At 33.8% G+C, this 22,687-nt stretch overlaps 2 protein-coding genes and 1 non-coding gene across 3 annotated transcripts; 1 reads left to right on the plus strand and 2 right to left on the minus strand.

The window, feature by feature from the left end:
- Window positions 1-1,173: 1,173 nt before the first annotated feature.
- On the minus strand, window positions 1,174-4,599 carry LOC132629291 (phytoene synthase 2, chloroplastic-like). Its single transcript, XM_060344990.1, has 6 exons — window positions 4,103-4,599; window positions 3,788-3,838; window positions 3,059-3,231; window positions 2,719-2,954; window positions 2,299-2,491; window positions 1,174-1,489 (listed from the first exon to the last, which is right to left on the minus strand). The coding sequence occupies exons 1-6, from the start codon at window positions 4,428-4,430 to the stop codon at window positions 1,325-1,327; spliced, it is 1,146 nt and encodes a 381-aa protein (XP_060200973.1). The 5' UTR covers window positions 4,431-4,599; the 3' UTR covers window positions 1,174-1,324.
- Window positions 4,600-8,485: 3,886 nt separating this feature from the next.
- Window positions 8,486-8,557, plus strand: TRNAG-UCC (transfer RNA glycine (anticodon UCC)). The gene has a single exon. It is a non-coding gene; the product is annotated as a tRNA-Gly (tRNA).
- A 2,649-nt stretch (window positions 8,558-11,206) lies between these two features.
- On the minus strand, window positions 11,207-21,335 carry LOC132626054 (uncharacterized). Its single transcript, XM_060340778.1, has 4 exons — window positions 21,180-21,335; window positions 16,398-16,487; window positions 13,029-13,370; window positions 11,207-12,203 (listed from the first exon to the last, which is right to left on the minus strand). The coding sequence occupies exons 1-4, from the start codon at window positions 21,316-21,318 to the stop codon at window positions 11,503-11,505; spliced, it is 1,272 nt and encodes a 423-aa protein (XP_060196761.1). The 5' UTR covers window positions 21,319-21,335; the 3' UTR covers window positions 11,207-11,502.
- Window positions 21,336-22,687: the final 1,352 nt, after the last annotated feature.

The raw sequence follows: 22,687 nt of genomic DNA on the forward strand, positions 1-22,687 counted from the left end.
AGAAGATAGAGGTTCTGTAAGCAATGGAGGAGAATGGAAGATTTTAGGGAAGACAATGAAGGGAATGAAGAAGCGGCGGAAGATTTTAGGGAAGGGAACGAAAGGGAAATAGTTTAGGGCAAAAGGATCAGTCCAAATATACAATATAACTTGTATAACGTGGACTGATCCACGTTATACAATTTATATTGTATAACGTGGATCAGTCCACGTTATACTTGATTTTTTTTTTTTCGTTTTCTGATAATTTAAAAAAAAAAAATTTGGGGTATATCGTGGATCAGCCCACGATATACCCGTTTTGGTATAATAAATTTTTAACGTTCCCTTTTGGTAAAAGCCGTGTATTTTTATACCCTTTAGGCCCCGGGCTCGTCATTGCACTATCCCCTTGAGAAATAAGAACTTTGTGTAAAATCTGAAGAACTTTAAATTTCAAGGTAATGTTGGATTAAGCCTGCATCTTGGTTCAAATATGTATCTCTAAATATATTTTAGTTAGTGAAAGTTATTAATGGTTCAATTGTTGTCCGAATGCAAAATTGAACTATCAAGTCACAAGTGATTCAATTATCGGTTAGCTGACAGTATTGTATCTCGGCTAAGATCCGGTTTCACGTTAAGATTGTCGAATGTAATCTACCTTCTATGACCTAGCCTTGACTAAAAAAGTTTGGCATGTGATATACCTAGTGAGGAAAGTGTATAATTGCACAAGGTATGTTTTGAAGTTCACATGTTTTGTCTATGTGAATCTTATTCCTAATAAGCTTCCAAAACACAATAACAATGAACTCTTTTGTTGCACGTGTGTATAACTTGATTTTATCACACTTAGAAATCAGGACAAACTAGGAGTTTTGTCCTTGTACTTCTCTTCATTTTTTCGAGATTAGCTTGGTTTTAACTATTGACTTAAAATGCTAAATGATTCTTGGATTTGAATCTCCAAATTTTGTTTTCCTAATGACATAAGAAAATACACCTTGATATATAACTAATCAGTATGGATTTTTTCAATCAAAAATTCCGAGTCCACTTCTAAATAAGTACTCCGCTTTGTTTAGTCTCTTTCTTCATCTAGTTCACTAGTCGATCGAGGAAAACCCCGTCCCAAGGGTCTCACCGATAGTCTAAAATCATCTCAAAACTGAAATGAAGAAAGTAACGTTCTTGCAGTTTTGAACCATATAATTGGCTTTTCATTAGAAGCTCAGCCTAGATTTGATCAACCAATTTCCCGTGTTATATAGAGAATAGCATTTCCTTCTGCATATTAGTACAGTAATTCTATTTTACACTTGACAACTTTCTTGTATGTTGTCTATTGAATGGCCAAACTTGGTAAAGATAGAGCTCTAGCATATGAAAGAGGTAAAGTGACCAACTTCTTAGCCCTTCCAACATAAGCTCTCTTTGTCAAGTTATCATAATCATTCTCCTCTATTGCATCCAAAATCTTCCTGTACAATATTAAGGATGACCAAACCTACAATCACAACACATACAAGAAACTTATTAATGTCGTGTAAATAGAGGCGAATTCAAGATTTGATGTTTACGAGTTCCTGCAGCGATGTCAAGTTAATGTACAATAATAATTGAGTGCATAGTCATATTTCTAGAAATTAGTTGATTTCTTAATACATATACAGAATCTGAACAAAAATTTGGATGCAAAGTCTGATAATTTCACTTAGTCCACAAGTCTAGGAAGGTTATGTGCATATAGTAAGAGTATATGGGATGATATATGAACCAGAAAAAATAGGTTAATTGTGTCCTTTTGCTATTGTCACAACTGGTACCAGACCTGGTCGGCTTGACATTTTTTGCAAAACTGATCATAATCAATAGGGCATTCAAAGATGAGAACGAGGACAACCGACTATGTTAAAAGTTAGTAAGAGTACACATTCTATAATTGAAAATCGCCGTTGCACGCAGGTCTGACTATGTTTTTCCCTCTCTATTTCCAAGTAAAGGGCGAGACCATGCGTCAGTTTGTGGATAGCAGTCTCATACACTAACATCTACAAGCTATGTTGCTCGGACTCTCCCAAAATGCTGCTGTGCTTGTGTCGGATCCTCCAAAAATGCACTACTTTTGGAGGATCCAACACACACCTGTCAGCCGTTTTGAAGATTTCGAGGCACATAGCCTACAAGGTGTCCCTAGTAGGCTGGTCGCTCAAGGACGAAAAGGTTAGTGAACCCTTTCTTTTATTTTCAAAACGAACCGTCTGTGTTTGTACATGAAATTGAATTGACATGAGAACTTTTTGAAAGTGAACTTACTGGCCAACGGCTAGCTTTGTTAAGATGAGAAGCTCCCTCCTCAGCAAGATTGAAGTAAAATCTTGCCCTTCTGATCTGCTCTTTCATGAATTCTCTCCATTGATCTGTCACTTTCCTCGCCAACACATCCTCATCGCGTATTCCAAACAGTGCTAGTTCATCTTGTGGCAAATAAACTCTTCCTCTCAACGCACTAAAAACAGAACAATCAGTAGCCAAATGGTTAGATAATCTAATAAGGGAAGTTGGAATTATAGTACAGTCAAATCTTTCTATAACAACATCATTTGTCCAGATATATTTTGGCTGCTATAGTGAAATTCTGTTATAGAGAACATCTAATATAACATAACAGGAAAAATTGGTTCCGAAAAAAAAACTTGGCCGATATATTGAATGTTGGGCTAAAAGTTAACATACTCTTCTCCAACATCTCTGAGAATGTTAGTAAGTTGATTCCCTATGCCCAAATGAAGTGCTGCATTATATACAGTTTGAGCTGAAACAGAAGATTCTGGTGCAATTCCCATTATTGGTACACTCATTAGGCCAACTGTTCCAGCCACACAGTAGCAGTACATGTACAGCTCTTGGAAATTTGCATACCGGCTTTTCTTCGTGTCCATTCTCATTCCGTCTATCATGTCCTTGAACGGCTATACATCATAAAACACGAAAATTCGTTTCAACATACTAAAAAATGTTTAGTTTTTTTTTTTTTTTTTGGATAGGACGAAGGGTATATCGAAAATTTTGGTACCTTGATGTCCAAAGGGAACTTGCAAATTGTATCAGCCAATGCAGTATCAAGCATGTCATAAGGTTTATAGTTGAAAATATCTTCTAATCTCTCTTCCCATCTATCAAGAACTGAGTTGTTCATGTAATCAGCATTAGGGCCATCAACAAGTTCATCTGTCCTTCTGCACCATACTAGAAAAAAAAAAAAGAAAAAAAAAGAAGAAGAACAATTTTCAGTTCTACTTGCAAAGTACAGATCAAATACAAAATCCATGCAATCTACGCTTCAAGTCGCCAACAACAACTATGCCTTAGTAACAAACAAGTTGACATCGGCTATATGAATCGTCACTTCTTCATTTAAGCTCAACTCATATCATCATTATAACAAATAAAATGGAAGTGAAAAATAAGAAGTTCCATGATAAATCTAAAATGTATTCACAACTAGCAGATATCACCTATATGGATCTTAATATTCCATTGTGTCCTATCTCTAGCTAAGTCTGCATTTATTCCAAGGATTTGTCTGTCTTTCAAAACAACTTCCTTCCATGTGATTTTATGTCTGCCTTTTACCCTTTTAACACCTTCACTTACCATAGTTTCACACCTCTGGACCTACACGTCTGCAGATCGACACAGGTCATGACCAAACCATCTTGAGTGACCTTTCTTTCATTTTATAATATTACTGCATGATAATTTTTAAAAGTTCGAGAATATTCAGTCACTATATATAGCTTACCATAGATAGCCCATATTGCTCTTTGTCTCTCTGCAGTCATCAGTTTAGTCCCTGCAGAATGATCATATTGAACATTAGTCATATTAAACTAGGAAATAAACAATGAAGGGAGCTGGAAAAAAGCTAAAGAGGAAAGGGGAAAGAGTACTCACGAGTCTTGATGGAAAGGCTTAGAAAAATATTATTTTATAAACATCAAAATGAGAACTTTGAAAACAGAAACTTTAATATTAGCATATTAGCAATTATAGCAAAAATTGAAATTATACTACTTGCAACATGTCAATCTTGAAAAGAAGGGATCAAGAAATGAACCTAAGTAGAAAGTTTTAGCATATTCTGCACAAATTTTCCTGCATGATTCATAAGCTTCATCAAGAAACATAGGATCAAAGCTTGGATTTCTACAAATATCATTTGTAACATGTGTTTGTTTCCAAACAACTTCGCGAACACGTAGATGAGTGTGAGCAATTCCTTGTGATGACAATAATTCATGAATCTTGTGCTGTCCCTTTTTCTTAGGAGAAAGTGTTAGAACTTCAGCTCTTATAACTTTTCCTCTGCATTTTTGAGATGAAAATTTTCCATTTCTTGCACTAAGGCAAGAATTGCCTGAACAAGAAAGTGTTGCTGGACACATCTTCTGTTTTATTTATATAAACAAAAGATGTTGAAAATCAGAGTCCCTGCCTAAAAAATGGATGGAGATAGTACTTATACACAAGGAACTAATAAAAATCTCTTAGTTCATTAAGAATTTAATAATAAGTAGAGTTCTTGAGAACAACTAAAGTTTCTACAACTTGACAATTACAATGACGAGATACCATTTATCAGCTTATTTTTGGCTTATCTTACACAAAGGTGGCTAGACCTTTGTCATTTTCTCAATGCTGATTCCATTTAACTTATATATATTACTCCCTCCGGATAAAAAAAAAGAGTCCACTTAGCCATTTGCACACCCCTTAAGAAAATACTAACTCCTAGATAAAAATAGGTAATTTGACTAAACTACCCCTAATTAAATAGGCATTGGGATTTGATCATATAACACTTAATAGGGGCAAATATGAAAAAACAAGGTTAATTCTTTCTTGATTTGCTAAGTGGACTCTTTTTTTTATCCAAGAAAAAAAGGCTAAGTGAACTCTTTTTTTGATTCGGAGGGAGTATTAGTCAATGTAAACAATATAATTTCTTGTTGCAAGTAACTTTGCTTTATTTTTGAGGTTACTAATCCCCCTTTTTACGAATGGTTAAATGTAGTTATCTTTTGAGTGACCTGATAATAACGTGAAAATTCATTTGCATTGATAATATATATTGGTTATACTCTTTAATATTATGTTTCGGTATGCTTTGGACTAGCTATAAGGGGAAACTTAAAGCAACAGTAAAATTTCCTCTGTCTGACCTATAAGTCACGGTTTCGAGCCGTCGAATCAGCTTGCATCAGGCTAGGCGGCCCACATCACTTCCCCAACCCTGCTTGATGCGATATGTTTCGTGTACTGGGCTGCAATTTTTTTTTTTTTTTAGTTCAAGTGTTTGGACTAAAATGAGATAATGCTCTTGCAGAACTCCATATATATTTCTCAAAATTCCCATATAGATTAGCCTCTTTTAGGCCATGATTATTGTTCTTTTTCTCTTAGTCTAATAGCCTGTTTGGCCAAGCTATTAAAATAAGCTTATTTTGAAAAGTGTTTTTTTACTTTTGGCAAAAAATAATTTGTGTTTGACCAATTAATTTTAAAAGCACTTTTGAACATCAATTAGTGTTTGGCCAAGCTTTTAAAAAGTGATTCTAAGTGTATTTTTCTTAAAAGTGCTTTTGGACAAAATCTATTACTTTTAGCTTCTGAAGAACAGCTTCTGCTACTCTCCAGAAGCACTTATTTTCTCCGAAAAGCTTAGCCAAACACATCTTCTTCTTTTTTTTTTTTTAAAAAAAAGCACTTATTGAAAAAAAAAAATACTTTCGGAGAAAAATAAGCTTGGCCAAACAGACTATAATTAATCCTTTGATTTGTTTAAAGTGTGGGAAGTCTATTATGTGAAGTATCTTATATAGGGACATGCCACTCATTACCCGACAAATTGCATGTTAGGGTATAATTTGCTTCACAAATAATCTCCTATATATGGTTTCCTCTGGCAGTGAGATTTACAAAATAGCTGGACCACCAAGCTTTGGTTTTAAAAATTCTACTTCCTTTCTTGTAAGGCTTATTATAGTGTTTATTTTTCTGTAATTTATATACACTAACAATCTAAATCTTTTGTACACTAAAGTGTTATAGGCAGTGAACTGTCTTATTTGTTAAGTTACTAATCTCACTTGTTATGAATGATTGGTTATAATTATCTTTTAAGTAACCTGATTGTGCAATTATTTTTAGCGTCTACCGCTAGTACATAGAAATTAACGCCTTTTTCCCCAAAAGATATTGGACAAATTTATATTTTCCTTTTTCTGTTTCATCTAATGAGCAGGAACTCTGAATATTTTTGTTTGTAGTAATTAGAGATGAACTTCTAGTTGATAAAATCAAATGTTATACTCAATAAAAAATGATTTAACTTCTATATATAGTATAAAAGTTCAGGTCATTTCTATTATAATTATAGATAACTATCAATAATAACTGGAATTACTAACCTAAAAATCAAGATAAATAATCTTTTTATAACAAGTTAAATTGCATTGATAGTAAAAAAAAAGTTCATTACGCTGTCAGTGGGTAAAAATTATATCCCAATAAAAGTAATGGTAAGTTAAATAAAACATTATGATGACTTTCTTTTTCGTTTGTAAAAATTATATCCCAATAAAAGCAACTTACGGTAAGTTAAGTAAAATATTATGATGACTTTTCTTTTGTTTTTTTATCCGGTGTTCGGCACTCATTTTTGGACCTCGACGAATTCGAATGCGTGCCGCGTAAGACCATTAAAGGGAAAACGCTTCTCATCGGAATTATTTTTCTCATTCTAAGGACTTTGAACCCGAGACTTTGATTAAGGAGAGTGGAATCCTTGTAAAAATTACGATGATGCATCCATGCACTTCAAACGCCTGCAAAGTTATAGTATTTCTGATTGTTCTATTTTTTTTATTTTTTTTTTAAAGATAAGTTCTCAGTTAGATATACATAGTATTGTTGGTATTACAGTCACAATGCTTATTCCCAAAGATGCTATTTTTTCTTTTTACCCACAAAATTTTAAAACAATTTGTTGGAAGAATCGTCCATCATGCAAAAGTAGAATTGAGGATCTTGTCTACATTTGATACCTCTAAAATGAAGCTTTTAGATTTTGGTTCTTTCTGGCAAAATTAATGAAAAAACAATAGAATGAACTTTTTGTATGAATAAGAAGAGTATATACGTTGGAATAATGCGATTTTGGAGTATATTAAATAGAATCAATTTGAAAGAGATCGACATCAATATATATAAATAGATTGTTTTGTCTTTATCTACTTATTGAGAACTTTTTCCATTGGTGTTTTCCTCGAATGTGTGGATACTCTTCATGAAATGATCAATCAACTTAATTTCAATGAATTTAAATTATGCGATAGCGTATAGAATTTTTATATCATCAAGTAAAATTAGTTATAAGAATATGTGACCTTTCATGTCAAGTTTGATGAGAACATACTATACCAAGTTAAATTGCATTACATGTCTAAGTCAGATAACGTATAACTCAAGGAGAGAGGAAAATGATGCCTATAATGGGCCAATAAATGATGATTACATTATGATTCTTAGTTTGAAAACAAATTCCATGTTGGCCATATTAGGGTGTATAAGCTCGTGATTAATAATGTTTACTACTAATTTATTGATTTACTACTTAGTTTTTATACTAGCTAGGCTCGGTTGTGGTAGAGTGATAAATATATTCTTTCATTCTTAATCAGAGGTTTTCGGGTCTGGTTATGGAATCACATTTATTAGGGAGCGCTTTACCCCTAGTGTGGAACTTCTCGGGGCGAATTCGAATTTAATTGAGCTCAGTACCGATATTAGACACCGGGTGAGAAACCAAAAAAGTAGCTAAGCGCTCATGCATACCTTCACTCTCTGCTTAAGAAGTGTTGTCGTAATTTTAGAAAATATTAGACGTAACTGAACCTTGTTGCTCTTCTTTCCTCGCGAGCAGGGAAGCTCACCAGCATTGTGCGCAACGTGATTCTACTACATTTTTTGCACTCTAGATGAACAGTTGATCAGAAAATCACTTCGATAAGCCTTGCTGGTAGTCAGACAATGTGCTTATCGTGTATTACAATACTACTTGTTCTTCTAGGCGGGCATCTGTGTGACAACACTACAGAGAGAGTGACACTTTCATGTGACATGCTATATGATCTCAACGCCTTTTTTGAGGTATTGATGAATTTCATTCACCCAAAGCTTGACCCTCGCACGATTAGGATTGGCCACAATCTGAGCAGTACCACTCATCCTACCCTTCCACCTATAGGCGGCTGTCCTGCAACCGCCCACAACCAAGTGTAACTAGAGGATTAGACTAAAGCATGGGGTCTTACCAAATTATCCATCTAGAGCTATTATGACTTCTACTCGTGACATAGTTTCATTGTTTCTCACACTTCAGAAGCACATTTCACTTATTAGTATGAGTATTAATAATGAAAATTTGAAGCACAACCAAGCGTTTGTAGTCCAACGGTTAGGATAATTGCCTTCCAAGCAATAGACCCGGGTTCGACTCCCGGCAGACGCACTTTTACCCTGATTCGACTCTTGATTATGCTGTGACTTTTAAAATCTGCATGAGGCGAAAAATAAAGGTATGCACTCTTTCACCCATATAATGTTTTTGTCGAAGGTTTGAATAATCCCCTTCTGCTTTACAGATTTCTTAGTTTATAGGTTTATTAATAAAACTTGTTACCTCTTGGCGGCAGAGAATTTGAAGTTTATGGGTTCAAGATTCTAATCGTTATAAAGAATAATATATCTAAAATAGTTCAGTTTGGTTTAATTAATGGTGTTTTACTTATTGCCCGTTTGGCCAAACTTTTGGTAGGCGAAAAGTGCTTATATTTAAAGAAAGTGAGCTGTTTAGCTAAGCTTTTGAGAGAAAATAAGTGTTTTTAAGAGAAAATAAGTGTTTTTGAGAAATAGCAGAAACTGTTTTTCAGAAGCTAAAAAAAGGAGTTTTTCTCCAAAGTATTTTTTTGAAAAATACTTTTGAGAAAATACACTTAAAAACACTTTCTAGATGTTTGACCAAACACTAATTGCTACTCAAAAGTGTTTTTTAATTGCCTGTTTGGATTGACTTATTTTAGGTGCTTTAAGTACTTTTATAGGTTTTGGGTAACGATAAAAAAAAAATGCTTTTAAGCACTTCTTTCAAGCCAAAATAACAAAAATAAGCCAAAAGTCACAAGTTAATCCTAACTTAAGGCTTTTGGCTTATTCTCATAAGTTATAAGCCCATTCAAACAGGCTCTAAATTGATTTTTTTTTTTTGCGCGGATTGTCGGTCATTTGGGGTGGTCTTTAATTTTTGCCCTTCAAATTGGTAATCTTTAATTTTTACCCCTTGCCTAACCCTTCGAGGTTGCGGGTTCGAATCCCAGCTCAAGTAAAAAGAAATAAAAAAATTCGCTAGGCAGAATTTCGCAAGGCAGACTTTGCATTTTACAAATCTCAAGGCAGAATTTGCATGGGCAGAAATTCTGCCTGTGCTATGTAAATTCTGCTTGAAGGGCAAAATTTAAAGACCACCATTTTGAGGGATAAAAATTAAAGGCCACCCCCAGCGAAGGGTAATCCTGCAAATTGTTGATGGAAAACTTATTTCAGATCATCACAGTTCCGGTGAGCATTTGGATAAGACAAAAGTTCAAGTGTTGGATAAAGAAGATTTGACGGATGTTACAAAGAAGCAAAGTCAACAAAGCAAATAAGTGAAATAATTGGGCTTCAGTAATTGGGCTTCTTTCTTTTCTGAATACAAGTGTTTGGGCCATAATGAAAACATGTGGAATGGCCCATGTGACAGAAAACAATTCCATCCAAGATATACTACATCAGCAATACGTGTATATTCTATTTCTTGTACAGCAATTAAGTTTGTTAGAAGGTGGACAAATAGTTTAGTGCCAAGTGTATAGGTAAATATTCCTTTCCTTTCTATATATAGGAATACTGTACAACATTGAATATTCAGTGAAAGATACAAGAAATTATTTCATCATCTTCTTCCTTTAATTCCTACACAAATTGCCCTAAATTGATTAGCCAAATACAAAGTGCTTGTCACTAAAAATAAATTTTTGAAAAGCACTTTTCAAAATAAACTGATTTTAGAAGTTTGACCAAAAAGGATGTTAATCTAGCAAGTTGATTTTATTATCATCTTATCTTACGGAGAACACATTTAGTAACATGTCTATTGTTCATTAAAAAGGAACTATTTTATAACGATGTCACAGTCAAACTTGCAATTACCTTACTTGAAAGTCCTCCTAATTATCAGTTTTCTTGTGGTACTAAGATTATGAAAATTTCCTTGTTTTAAATACCATCAAAATAATATTAATTGGAAGGAAGCAACATAATTTCATAATTCAGAAGTATACATCCTTAATTATTAATTTCTCAAGATGATTCACTTCTTAGTGAAGATCATCTTTTTGTTATTTATAATTCGGGGAGGTAATAGTTGCATTTTTCAATTCAATAAGTTACGAGGTGCACGTTCTCAATAGTCTTCCCCCGAATTCTCCTCAACTAGAGCTTCATTGTGCATCTGGAAAGTGCAGGATGATGGATTTTATTTGGGTCATTGGAATGAAGAAGCTGGTATAAATGTTTACAAAAAATATCGTGATTGGTGAACTTTTACTTCGTATACACAAAATTATTCTTAATTTATTATGGTTAGTGAAAATTTGAGATTGAAATATGTATTAAGTAATTAATTAACTGTGGTGAAATGATATACAATTTGTGTTATAAAGACAAGTGTCGTGTGTTTATTGAGTCGGTATACATAGGATGTAGGTAACAAGGTGGGAGTCAACGATATTAATTTGTTTCAACAAACTTGCATTCTTGTTGATTTGAATAAGGTTGATTAGATCGTCTCGGATAATAAGAAGGAAGCTATAGTTGTTTGACAAGGGCAATTCAATAACATTGGTGGCCTAAAGGCATTGACTTAGCGGGACGCCAATCCAAATTAGTCAAAAAGCTGCGTTGTTTTATCGGGGCGGTTCCTCCAATGAATCCAAGGAACAAGTACTTTTTGATTTATTATGGTCTATGAATTCTACAAAAGAAATATACAAAAATGGACCATGTACTATTTCAGAGTGAGATAAAAATCCAAACATGAAAATCATTTTAAGAAGTGACAAATAACAAAAATGAGGTCACTAACAAAGCTCATTAGTATTTTCCAAATATTGACAAAGTACATATCTTTGTTGTTCTAGGATGCATATACAGCTGTATTATGATTAGAATAGAGTTTGTGTACACGGATACCAATCATAACTAAGGTAAATGTTTATCAATTTCTTTTATAACCGAGAAATCCGGGAGGGCCAGTGACACACGGTTCAATATACGTTTATCCATTCTATACATCTATGTATCTGTAACTCTATACTAGTTATAAATGAATATACAAGGACTATTATGAGTATAGTATCATTTGTTTTCTCTTAAACCTGTTATCGGTAGGAAAGCTGCCAAAATCACGGATACCTTGGACAATAGAAACCCGATCGTTCCAAGCATGAGATCTTGCGGTGTCAGCACTCTAGCAACATCCCCGAGAGCATATTTTGCTGCAACAGTAGTAACTGCAAGAGCCAATACTATGTTTAAAACCGAACCCTTAAATCCTTTATCGGTTCGATCAAGTGTCTCTGTCCTGTTACTTGAAGTTAATTCTGAAGATGGTATAACATCAACAGATCTCTGCACGAGTAATAAATATAAAAATCCTCCGATACCACCTGTTAAGAAGGCGATTGCAGACTTTTCCCCAGCTAAGAATGCAATTGACGAACCAGCAATGGTAAGGATTGCATCGTAAAACAATAAAGATAGTTTCAAGTCTGCGTATTCCTTCATGGTGTCTTCGTTCGATATGTTCTGAGTGTTAAGGGAAGATGATGGCGAAGTTTTTTCGCTTAGTGATACGATGTTGTCCTGGGAAGACTCGGTAACTGAACATGGTCTAAACTCCATCATGGAACTATCGCTTTTCTCACCGAGCAAGACATCCTCGATATCAAAGTCATATTGGATGGCTGTGCAGTCGGATAAATTCTTCTCGTTTTCTACTGACGCAGAACTTAGTAGGGAAATAACAGTTATGCTTATACCTCCAAGTCTCCACTGACCTGCTTATAATTAACAACAAAAGTTAGAAACATTGGGGTCCGTGTTTATTAATTTCCTTTTTGATGCTTTACATATGCAAACTAGTGATCAAATGTTGCTCAGGCTCTTTAGAAATGTTGACGGGCACGTGTCTGATTCTCCAAAACCAATACATTTTGGAGGATACGGCAAGGGTGTGGCAGCAGTTTTGGTGAGCCCGAGCAACATAGATCAAAACAACTACTCCCTCTGTTTCGCTTATGTGGCTTGATTCAAAGTACAAGGGTCAAACTAAATGTACTGTGTGAATTCGGCGTAGTGAATTTACATATTTAGAAAAAAAGTACTATAAGTCACAATAGTCAACAATTCAACATATTTAGAAAGTATTTGAAAAATCATGGCAAAGGAAATATACTTTTGACTCTCTAAACAGCAATGTTATCAAAGGCGAAAAGCGCAATAAAGCTCTAGGTCTGTTGGGACTTTAAGCGCAAAGCGCAAATAAAGCACAGCCTTTAATGAAGAAAGGCGCAACTGGAGAAAGAAGTACAAATATGTATGTGTAGTCCAAGACTCATAATTATAAGCATGAATAACAAATATATGGACAAAGAAACTAAAAAAAAAGAGTATGATTAAGTGAAATATCAATTGTTTAGTGTCACCTCTTTGGGATCACGCTCATTGGCAAGGAAAAGTACGCCTTAGAGCTTTGATGACGACACTGAAGCGCCCGTTAAGCGAGGCAAAGTGCTCAACATGTTTTGCGCCTCGCTTCAGGGCTTAAGCACGACTTTGACAAACATTGCTTACATGTACATCACTTAGCTGGAAATACTGACCTGATTCTGGGCTGATCCAAACAGCCGCAATTTTTCCAAGTTTAGGTCCCTCAACTATGAACTCATCTACGGAACCTCTTTGGAAGTGGAGACGATCAGAACCAGCCGATATCCTCTGTAAGATTGAGTTGCCATTTTCATCTATCAAACAAAGCAGGACTTCAGAGTTTATGTCGGTAAAATCTGACCCATATGCACTACTTGTTTGCAGCTTGACTTGGTAAATCGAATTGGATTTATCCACTTTTGAATGATTGAGCATGTTTTCCAGCGACCAATCTCCACTGAATTTTACGTCAGTGGTTGGTAATAGGCGGGAAGGTTTTACATAGTCCCGAAAATCTGAAAAATAATTTGCACGATTAAAGAGAGCAGCTGAAAAGAAAACACTAGCATAAATGAGCGAATGAAACACCCTGTCTGCGCCTAGTAAGCATATATGAGTTTAGACAGTGGTTTGTTCGCCAAGTTGCGTGGACTCTTCATTTTTTTACCAGATTCCACGGACAAATTTGAGGGGAAAATTGAGATTTTGATTTCTCAAAATAAAGGATAAAACAGATTTAATACATGGGAAATGACATATCTTCAATCCTTTTTAGCTTCTCTTTTGGTCAATATTTGCTATTTATAATTTTTTTTCTTTCTCATAGAAAGGAGGGATAGTTTCTAAATTAATTATTAGCCTGTTGATTTTTTGACAAATAATTTATGTTTTTAATGCCCATCTTGAAGAATGAAAGAGCGAATTCTACAACATAGCAAGTTTTCCACAGAATATCTGTCAGAATTTAGAATATCTTTATAGCTCTATTTTATAATTTTGAATTCTTTTAGCCGAATCCCAACACCGGTATCCTAAGTTACTCGGACTCTTCGAAAGTGTTGCCGCACCCGTGTCGGATCCTCCAAAAATACACTACTTTTGAAGGATCGGACACGCACCCGATGGCATTTTAGGAGAGTCCGAGTAACTTAGCCGGTATCCATACCTGGATCCGTATTTCTGAATCTTAAAACTTCAGATTTTGCCAGATCCGACCCTCGGATCCGCATCCATGTCGGACACCCGCACCCGAGTCCGGGCTACTTAGTTTGTTGAACTCTGATTCTCTATTCAACCGAAGCCAAAGAATAACCAGAGCAGAAGACACTACAAGCTGGACAACAACTTCATAGATTTAGAAGTTAACAGTGATTGCGCATTCATAGAGGTTTAACACATCAAGTCTTCAACCCAACATTCCTCCTCTTTAACACCTCCACCTTTATGGGAAACGTTTAAACAAGATCTCCCTTGTACTCATTAATTTGCTAGTTGATGGATTACTGATATCATCAAGAAGCTGGTAAAACTGAGGGAAATATACGGTGCTGGAAAGAAAAATGTTATAATTTTATCAAAATCCAGAGTCAGAACTCTACAAATATTTTTCTCTCTTCCTCTAATTCATGCAGTTCAGATATAACTAAAGCAAAATTATGACGATCCTGCTATCCGTGATTCCTTATGCCAGACCTTTATTCAATTTCAATGTTTTTCAGGAAAAAGAACAGCAACATCTCCGAAATGACGGTCGCTTATTCTTCCCTATTCACTAATCAATGGATATCAGTAGCCTCAATGTAATGCGAAATGGATGAACTTCACCCTCTTTATGGGATATGAAAAGGAAAGTAAATTATTTCCTTGGGAAGGTTCCACTTAAAAGTTAAAACTGACAGTTATAAACATACTTTAAAAAAAATGGCATCAAAGTTCAACCATGAATCCTAATCTACAGTTTCAAGCAAATGCAACTGTGGAATCAAAGGTAAAGTGACTCCTGGTTTTCATTGGATTACGAGGTATTAAAGATGAAAATGATCCCTCCAAAGAACCTTATGAGGTAATAAAAGCAAGGAATTTTGACCAACCAAGTTCAACCCAACTCTATTAACTTTATTTCTGTTGGAAATAGCTATAGGATCGGGTCCACCCATAAGGGGTGCTAATTAGCTCGTTAACCATTAGCTTGTCTTCCTCCTAAACTCTACCTATAATGTATAAATACACTATTATGGATGCAAAAAAGATGGACCACATTAACATAACGGTTGGGTTAGCTTTACAAAGAAAATGTTTTACATCTTTTGAGGATATCTGGGTTGTGGACAAAGGGAATTCATCCGCTTTGTGAGGGATTCCGACTACAAATCCGTTTCCGCTATGGAGAAACCCGTAAGTCTCCTAAGCTAGTATTTACGATTCACATACTACAACTTTGTTCATGTTTAACAACATTTCATCCGAAATTCTAGTCCCGTTTGAGGAAAAAATAAGTAAAAATTGCCCACGAATCTAGAGCTTTGTGAGCAAATAAAGAGGAGCACAATTATGTTTTCTTTTCTTTTTTCCTTACCATATTTGGCATACAACCGTTTATACTTTATAGTTACACATTTATGTTCATAAACTGCTGAGATGCTTCATGGCCACAAGACCTCTTAAGTCTCCCTTAATGCAAATTTGATAACACTTAACAGTTAAGCTATGGATCCTCCAATGCTCAAAGAATCTTCTTAAACTCAACACTCTAATCCATTGCATCTCAGTCCAAGATCCTCTTAATATCTACATCAACATTTCAAACTTTGTATTTACTTGTTGCTCGGACTCTCCGAAAATGTTGTTGGGTGCGTGTCGGATCCTCCAAAAGTAGTGTATTTTGGAGTAATATCCGACATGGGTGCTGCCAGGGTCGGATTTACATGGAAGTGAGGGTGTTCACCCTCGGCAAAAAATTACAGTATATATATAGGGTAAATTTTTCGTGTTTATGTACATATATTGACTTTTGAACACCCTGAACAAATGCAAAAGGTTAGCTCAAGCGGTCGAGGGTGTTCAAAATTATCTCTAGCATCCTAGGTTCGATCCCAGGGACAACCTAGTTTTTTATATTTAGCTTTCGTTATTTTCTTCGAACCCCTGAGTGAAAATCCTAGATCCGCCGCTGGTGCTGCAACATTTTTTAAGAGTCCGAGCACTATAGGTATTTACACACTCTTTCCTCAACATCATAATCCCAAATCAAAAATTTCTCCAAGCTAAAAAACATCATCTCTTTCCAAGTTAGCTCATAACCTCATACTAAAAAGGGAAAAAAAAGGGAAAAAAAAAGCTTCCTCTAATAATTATGACAAAAAGTAAAGTTTATACTTGTTGAAACATCAAATATACACACATAAACATTAGCACACACAGTAACATTATCACCAAAACAAAGTTACAAAAAAAAAAAATCACCATTAGAAGTTACAAAAATTATAATATAAATAAAAAAAAAAGTAAAAAAAATTCCAATTTTCTGTTTCCAAAAAGGGTACCTTGAAAGTCTGATTTTTTGAAGCGAATTTTCCAAGAAGTGCTGCAAATCCTTCGTATATGAATTGGGTTTCTTGAATTCCTCATTGGAACTGAAAATTGAGTTGCAAAGATCAAATTTTTCATAGTTAAAGTCTCCATTTTTAGCTAATTTCTCTTTAGAAAAAATGGAACTTTTCTTGAAGTTGGTTTTTAATTAATTTAAAGTGAAAAGAAACGTATGGAAATGGGACAACTTAAATATCTTTGAGGCCCAATAAACAAGGTTTTGGGCTTTTGGCCTATTTTGGTTTGGGAAATGGCAATTTGCAGGACTGCCCTTCGCTGGAGGTGGTCTTTAATTTTTATCCCTCAAAATGATGGTCTTTAAATTCTGCTTTTCAGGCAGAATTTTTGCCTGTGCAAGGTAGAATTTGCATGGGCAGAAATTCTGCCTTAAGGCCCAAATAGGCAGAATTTGTATGGCAGATTTGCAAAATTCTACCTTTGCAACTTCTGCCTCGCGAAAATTCTGCCTTGCGATTTTTTTTTTTACTGAGCTGGAGTTCGAACCCACAACCTCAGGGTGTTAGGCGAGAGGCAAAGCTTAAAGACCACCAATTTGAAGGGCAAAAATTAAATACCACCCCAAATGAAGGGCAATCCGCGCAAAAAAAAAAAGTTTGGGAAAGGTACGCATTTGGCTGATCAGTAAAAAACAAGTATATTTTACTAGCTAAATATATATATATATATATATATATATATATATATATATATATATATATATATATATATATATATATTATTGAGTATCAGAAATGTATGTTGTATGTATAATATATTTTTATATACAAAAAATAAATATTTGTTAACTATTATTTTGGTGGGCAGCTATTTATGTCAATTTTTCTTTTGGTTGCTCATCTCGTGATAAGTATCTGCTTTGAATTTATATATTTGAAAACTATGTAAGATATAAATAAGATACAATAATGAACATTTTAAAACATCTAAACGACATATGAAAAAATTGCGGCTATGTCAACCTTTTTTTTTTGTTTCTCATCTCGTGTTTGATATCTGCTTCGAATTTATATATTTGAAAATTACGTAAGAAGTAAAATAAGACACAATAATTCACATTCTAAAACATTTAAAAGGCATATGAAAAAATTGTTGTTTGACTCTCCAAGTTCGAAAAGTGCCACCTAAATTGGGACGGAAGTAGTAAAAAAAATTCAATTAATTCAAAGGAATTTTTCCATTATATAACAGTCCATCAAAATAATAGTTGACTAATAGCCTGTTTGGCCAAGCTTATTTTTTCTCAAAAGTACTTTTTTTTTCAACAAATGCTTATTTTAAAAAAAGTGAGGTATTTGGCCAAGCTTTTGAGAGAAAATAAGTGTTTCTGGGGAGTAGCAGAAGCAGTTTTTCATAAGCTAAAAAAAATAGTTTTTGGCCAAAAGTGCTTTCAACCTAAAAAAATAGCTTTTGGCCAAAAGTGCTTTTTAAAAAAGTACTTTTGAGAAAATAGGCTTAGAAGCACTTTTTAAAAGTTTGACCTAACACTAATTGTTGATCAAAAGTGCTTTTAAAATTAATTGGCGGTTTGGTGATTGCTTGGGGGGTGCGTTGGGTGGTGATAGGTTAGTTGATGAAATGTTAATCGTGAACTTGTTTTCCCCTACTTTGATTAGGGAGGGGGAAGTGGAAATAAAAAAAAAAAAAATTGCTAGGGGGTAGGGTGCAAAAAAAAGTCAAAACTGTTTTTTTCAAAAAAACAATTGCCAGGGGGTAGGGGTAAGGGTGCGGGCGTGGGGGAGGGGTAGGGTGCAGGGTGGGGTGGAGTGAAAAAAAAAGTCAATTTTTTTTTTCAAAAAAAAAAATTATTTTTGGGGGGGTGGGGGGAGGGGGGTAGGGTACGGGTTTTGCGTGGGGGGTGCAAAAAATAAAAAATAATGTCAAAACTTTTTTTTCAAAAAAAAATTATTTTTGGCAGCGGGGGAGGGGGTGGGGTGGGTGGGGGTTGGGAGTGGTTGGGGTTTGGTGGTGGTAGGGTGATTGGTGGAATGAACTGTTGAAATTGTTTTTCCCTACTTTTATTTGGGAAAACATTTTCCCCAATTTTGAGGAAAACGTTTTCCAAAATGTTTTACAAAACGAACATGAGAAAATTGAAAAACATTTTTCAGAAAATGTTTTCCTCCATACCGAACACACCCGTAATTATCATATATAATGTGAGTGGTGGATTGAATTGAACATATTATTATTAAACATTGAGTCATTATAACAATTGAATCCGCTGTAGCACTGACTAAATCAATCGAAATATTGAAGGAAATCCAGGTTCGAACCCTGGCAGCGGAAAAACACTTTTGGTGTTAACCCTTCTTTTTTTTTTCTTTTTTTTTTTTTGTGGTTGTGTATTTCAAAAAAACTAATCCGGTTCTGATTAAGTTAAATCCAAAACAAAATAGGAAAAGAATAAATTTAAAGAACTTAAAATAGAAACATTAATAAACTGGGAAACCGAATTTTAATAGAGTTGAGATTGGACCAAACTCCTAAATCAAATCAGTGTAGAATAATTTAGACATTATACAAATCTTGTCTTAATTAATCTTCTTTCTTTTGTTCCTTCTGTTTCCTTATTAGTGTTCATTCTTTCTGTGATATAATTTACGAGTGAAATTGTCTACACTTCGAAAAGACACGAAAAACATTGAATTTACAAATTGAAACCTTTGATTATTATTTTTTGAGAAAAGAAGATTTAAAAATTCTCATGGAACGATCTTATATTAATTTGAAGTATTCCTGATCTTTTTCCCTTTAAGTTAAACGTTTGATTTAAACAAACATTTCAACCAGGTTTAGGAATAACAAAAAAGGAAAAGCAAAATATGTTAAAAAATGTTATCTAGGATCTTGGACTCCAATAATAATGCACATCTTAATATTCAGACTTGTATTCTGATTCATTCGTCTTAATTTTAATGATTAATACGTTTAAAAAATATATAAAACTTGTAATACTTTTTATTTGTATATGTGTAATATTGGCACGAGATAAGTTTAAATAGAGTATCGTGATTAGCGAGATATCATACAACCGACCATAACTTGTGTAGTTACCATGTACAAATGTGAGTGGTGGATTGAATTGAAGATATTAATTATTTAAACATTGAGTCGTTATAGCAACTAAATCCGCTGTAGCAATGGCTAAATCAATCAAAATATTGAAGGAAATCCAGGTTCAAACTCTGGCAGCCGAAAAATACTTTTGGTGTTGATTTTTTTTTTTTTTTATGTGTTGTCTTTCAAAAAAATTAATTCAGTTCGGATTAAGTAAAATCCAAAACAAAATAGGAAATGAATAAATCTATGTCCAAATGCCTACTGAATCACACACTACACCCAAGTGAAAATAACTCAAAACTCCTCTGTACTTTTTTTTTTTTCCATAGCAAAGAGGCAAAAAGTTGGCAGTAAAATCAAGGGGAAAGGACATAATGGGCCGGTGGGGTGAAACTAATTCCACCTGGTGGCCAAAGTTTTTCTAAACTCAAATTATATCCACTAAACTAATCTCATCCATTAGCTAAAACTTAAATAAGACAATTCTCAAATATAAACCCAAACACAAAAATGTTTGAGGCGATTTTTATATATAATATGTGTCATTTGTGTATAAAATATGTATCAGTACCTATCTGTAATGTATAGAAACTGTATTAAATTTGAATCACTAAGTTATGTATCATTTTTGTATATAATATGTATTAGTTGTGTATATAATGTGTATCAGCACAATGCAACTGCCCTATATAGATTATAAAATTATATCATTTTTGTATATAATATGTATCATTTTTGTGTAGAAAGTTTATATATAATTCCAGCATGTGTATATAAACAGTATCAGTCTTGTATAGAAAGTGTACCATACATATAAAAAATGTATTATAGAAACCGTATCATTGTGGTATATAATATGTATCACTATTGTATATGTTAAAAATAAATATCATATCATTATTGTATAATATGTGTATAATAAATGTATAATTAACGTATAATTTATGTATAATAAATGTATGATTAATTCCCGCATATGTATATAAACTGTATAATTTTTGTATATAAAGTATATATATAATTCCAACATATATATATATGCTGTAGCAGCCCTTTAGTGGCGACTTAGTCACCACAAAAAGTTTTTTTTTTAGCGCCTAGGCGGTTGGGCCGGCCAGCCTTGGCATTATTTTGGGCCGACCGGACTCCTAAGGGTATTAGGCCCAAACATTGACCAAATGTGGCATTACTTTGGGCCATTGGACACACAGTGTCCTTTTCCCTAAAATCAATCAACTCTTTACAAGTTAGCTCATAACACCTCATACTAAAAGTATTCCCTCCGGTCCATTTTACTTATTATATTTTTCTTTTATGCCTCTTAAGAAAATATTAACTAAAAAGATAATTTTACTAAATTATTCTTATTTATTATTTAATACTACAGTCTTTTCACCACATTAATCTCTCTTCACATTTATTGAAAAAGGGTAAAGGTGAAAACTAATCATTAATTATATTTTAGTTTTCTAAAATGACAACTATTGAACTGTCTATGCTTAGTAAGGACGACAAGTAAAGTGGACCAGCAAGTAACAAGCAGTTGCAAAGAACAAATCACCAAGTAGATTTACAAAACTATATAAATCGTGAAAGTTACCAAAAAAAAAAAAAGTTCTTTAAAACTTTCTAATTTACTGTTTTCAAAAGGGTACCTTGAAAGTCTGATTTTTTGAAGTGAATTTTCCAAGAAGAGCTGCAAATCCTTCTTATATGAAATGGGTTTGTTGAATTCCTCATTGGAATTGAAAATTGAGTTGCAAAGATCAAATTTTTCATAGTTAAAGACTCCATTTTTGGTTAATCTCTCTTCAAAAAGTGGAACTTTTCTTGAAGTTGGTTTTTAATTAATTTAAAGTGAAAGAAACGTATGGAAATGGGACAACTTAAAATATCTTTTGAGGTCCAATGTAAATGGTGTTTGAAATAGCAATGGAAAAAGCCCAATAAACTAAGGTTTGGCCCTATTTTGGGGTCATTGGCACTTATGCCCAGTCATGCCCCTCATAAACTAATTTCGTTCTTACCTAATCTTCCGAAAATATTTACCTGAATATCCCTTGCCCAAAACTCTTATTAGAGAATGTCTCATTGAAGGACTGAAACAATCTTTCATGATACCATCTCAATTTCTGTGATGGCTGCTTATCCGAGTAAATAATTCTGGGGACATGAAAGTAAGGGGTCATTTTCAGGCAATTATTTGTCTACAGTGGGCATTTGTGTTTCTTTCCTATTTTTTTTTTTGCGAGACATAAATTTATATTTTTGCATCATAATATTTCATAAATTATGTCTTGTATAACTTTTGCCTTTAAAGAACATATGACCCGCTAAGCAGACTGGTCATTTGAAGGGCAAAACATGCAATTTCTTCCCTATTTTGGTTTCTCATTTCGTGTTTGTTACCTGCTTCGAGGTTCGATTAATTTTGATTGGCATTGAATATTCCACTATTGATGAAAACAAATACTTCTTATTAAAAGCTACTTCATAGTTCATTCTCAGAGATCGAACCAAAAAATATATAATACTCGTCGTGAATATGATGGATATTTATATTTTATTTTTATTTTTGGAAAGTCAGGAGAAAAGCAATAAAAATAGACGTGTTAACGCAACTACATTTTGGATAAATAGTGATAGGTATTTGGAGTATTGGACGGAGGATATCAAACACATCACGTACATTGTGATTCAAGTCGATTGCGTGATATTTGAGATATAAGGTAAAAAGATTAATTAAACTGTTGCAATATCTAAGAGAATCGAAATGATTGAGAGGATTCTGAAAAGTATAATTCTAGTCGTACACAATTGAATAATCGAAAAATTCGTATGATATAGATTTCTTGAATAACTGAACCGAACAAATGACACCTTTAATTAGAGATTAACATTTTTATTACAGGTCTGTGCTTTCAAGAATGAGTTAGGTTTTATTTGTTTGCACTTAACAAAGGTCATTCAGCTTTTAATCATTGAATCATTTAAATTTATTTATGTTTAAGTCTTAATACTATTAAGATGTCTATCTAAAGATTTCCACAAAATGGTAATTCACCAATTCCATCTATGCACATCCACCGCTATAGTTCACCATTATCATCTACCGCCATTGCCGCTCAACATTATCAACTACTTACTACCACCAACCAACCAC

The sequence above is a fragment of the Lycium barbarum genome, chromosome 2, assembly GCF_019175385.1.
Source record: "Lycium barbarum isolate Lr01 chromosome 2, ASM1917538v2, whole genome shotgun sequence".
Taxonomy (NCBI): domain Eukaryota; kingdom Viridiplantae; phylum Streptophyta; class Magnoliopsida; order Solanales; family Solanaceae; genus Lycium; species Lycium barbarum.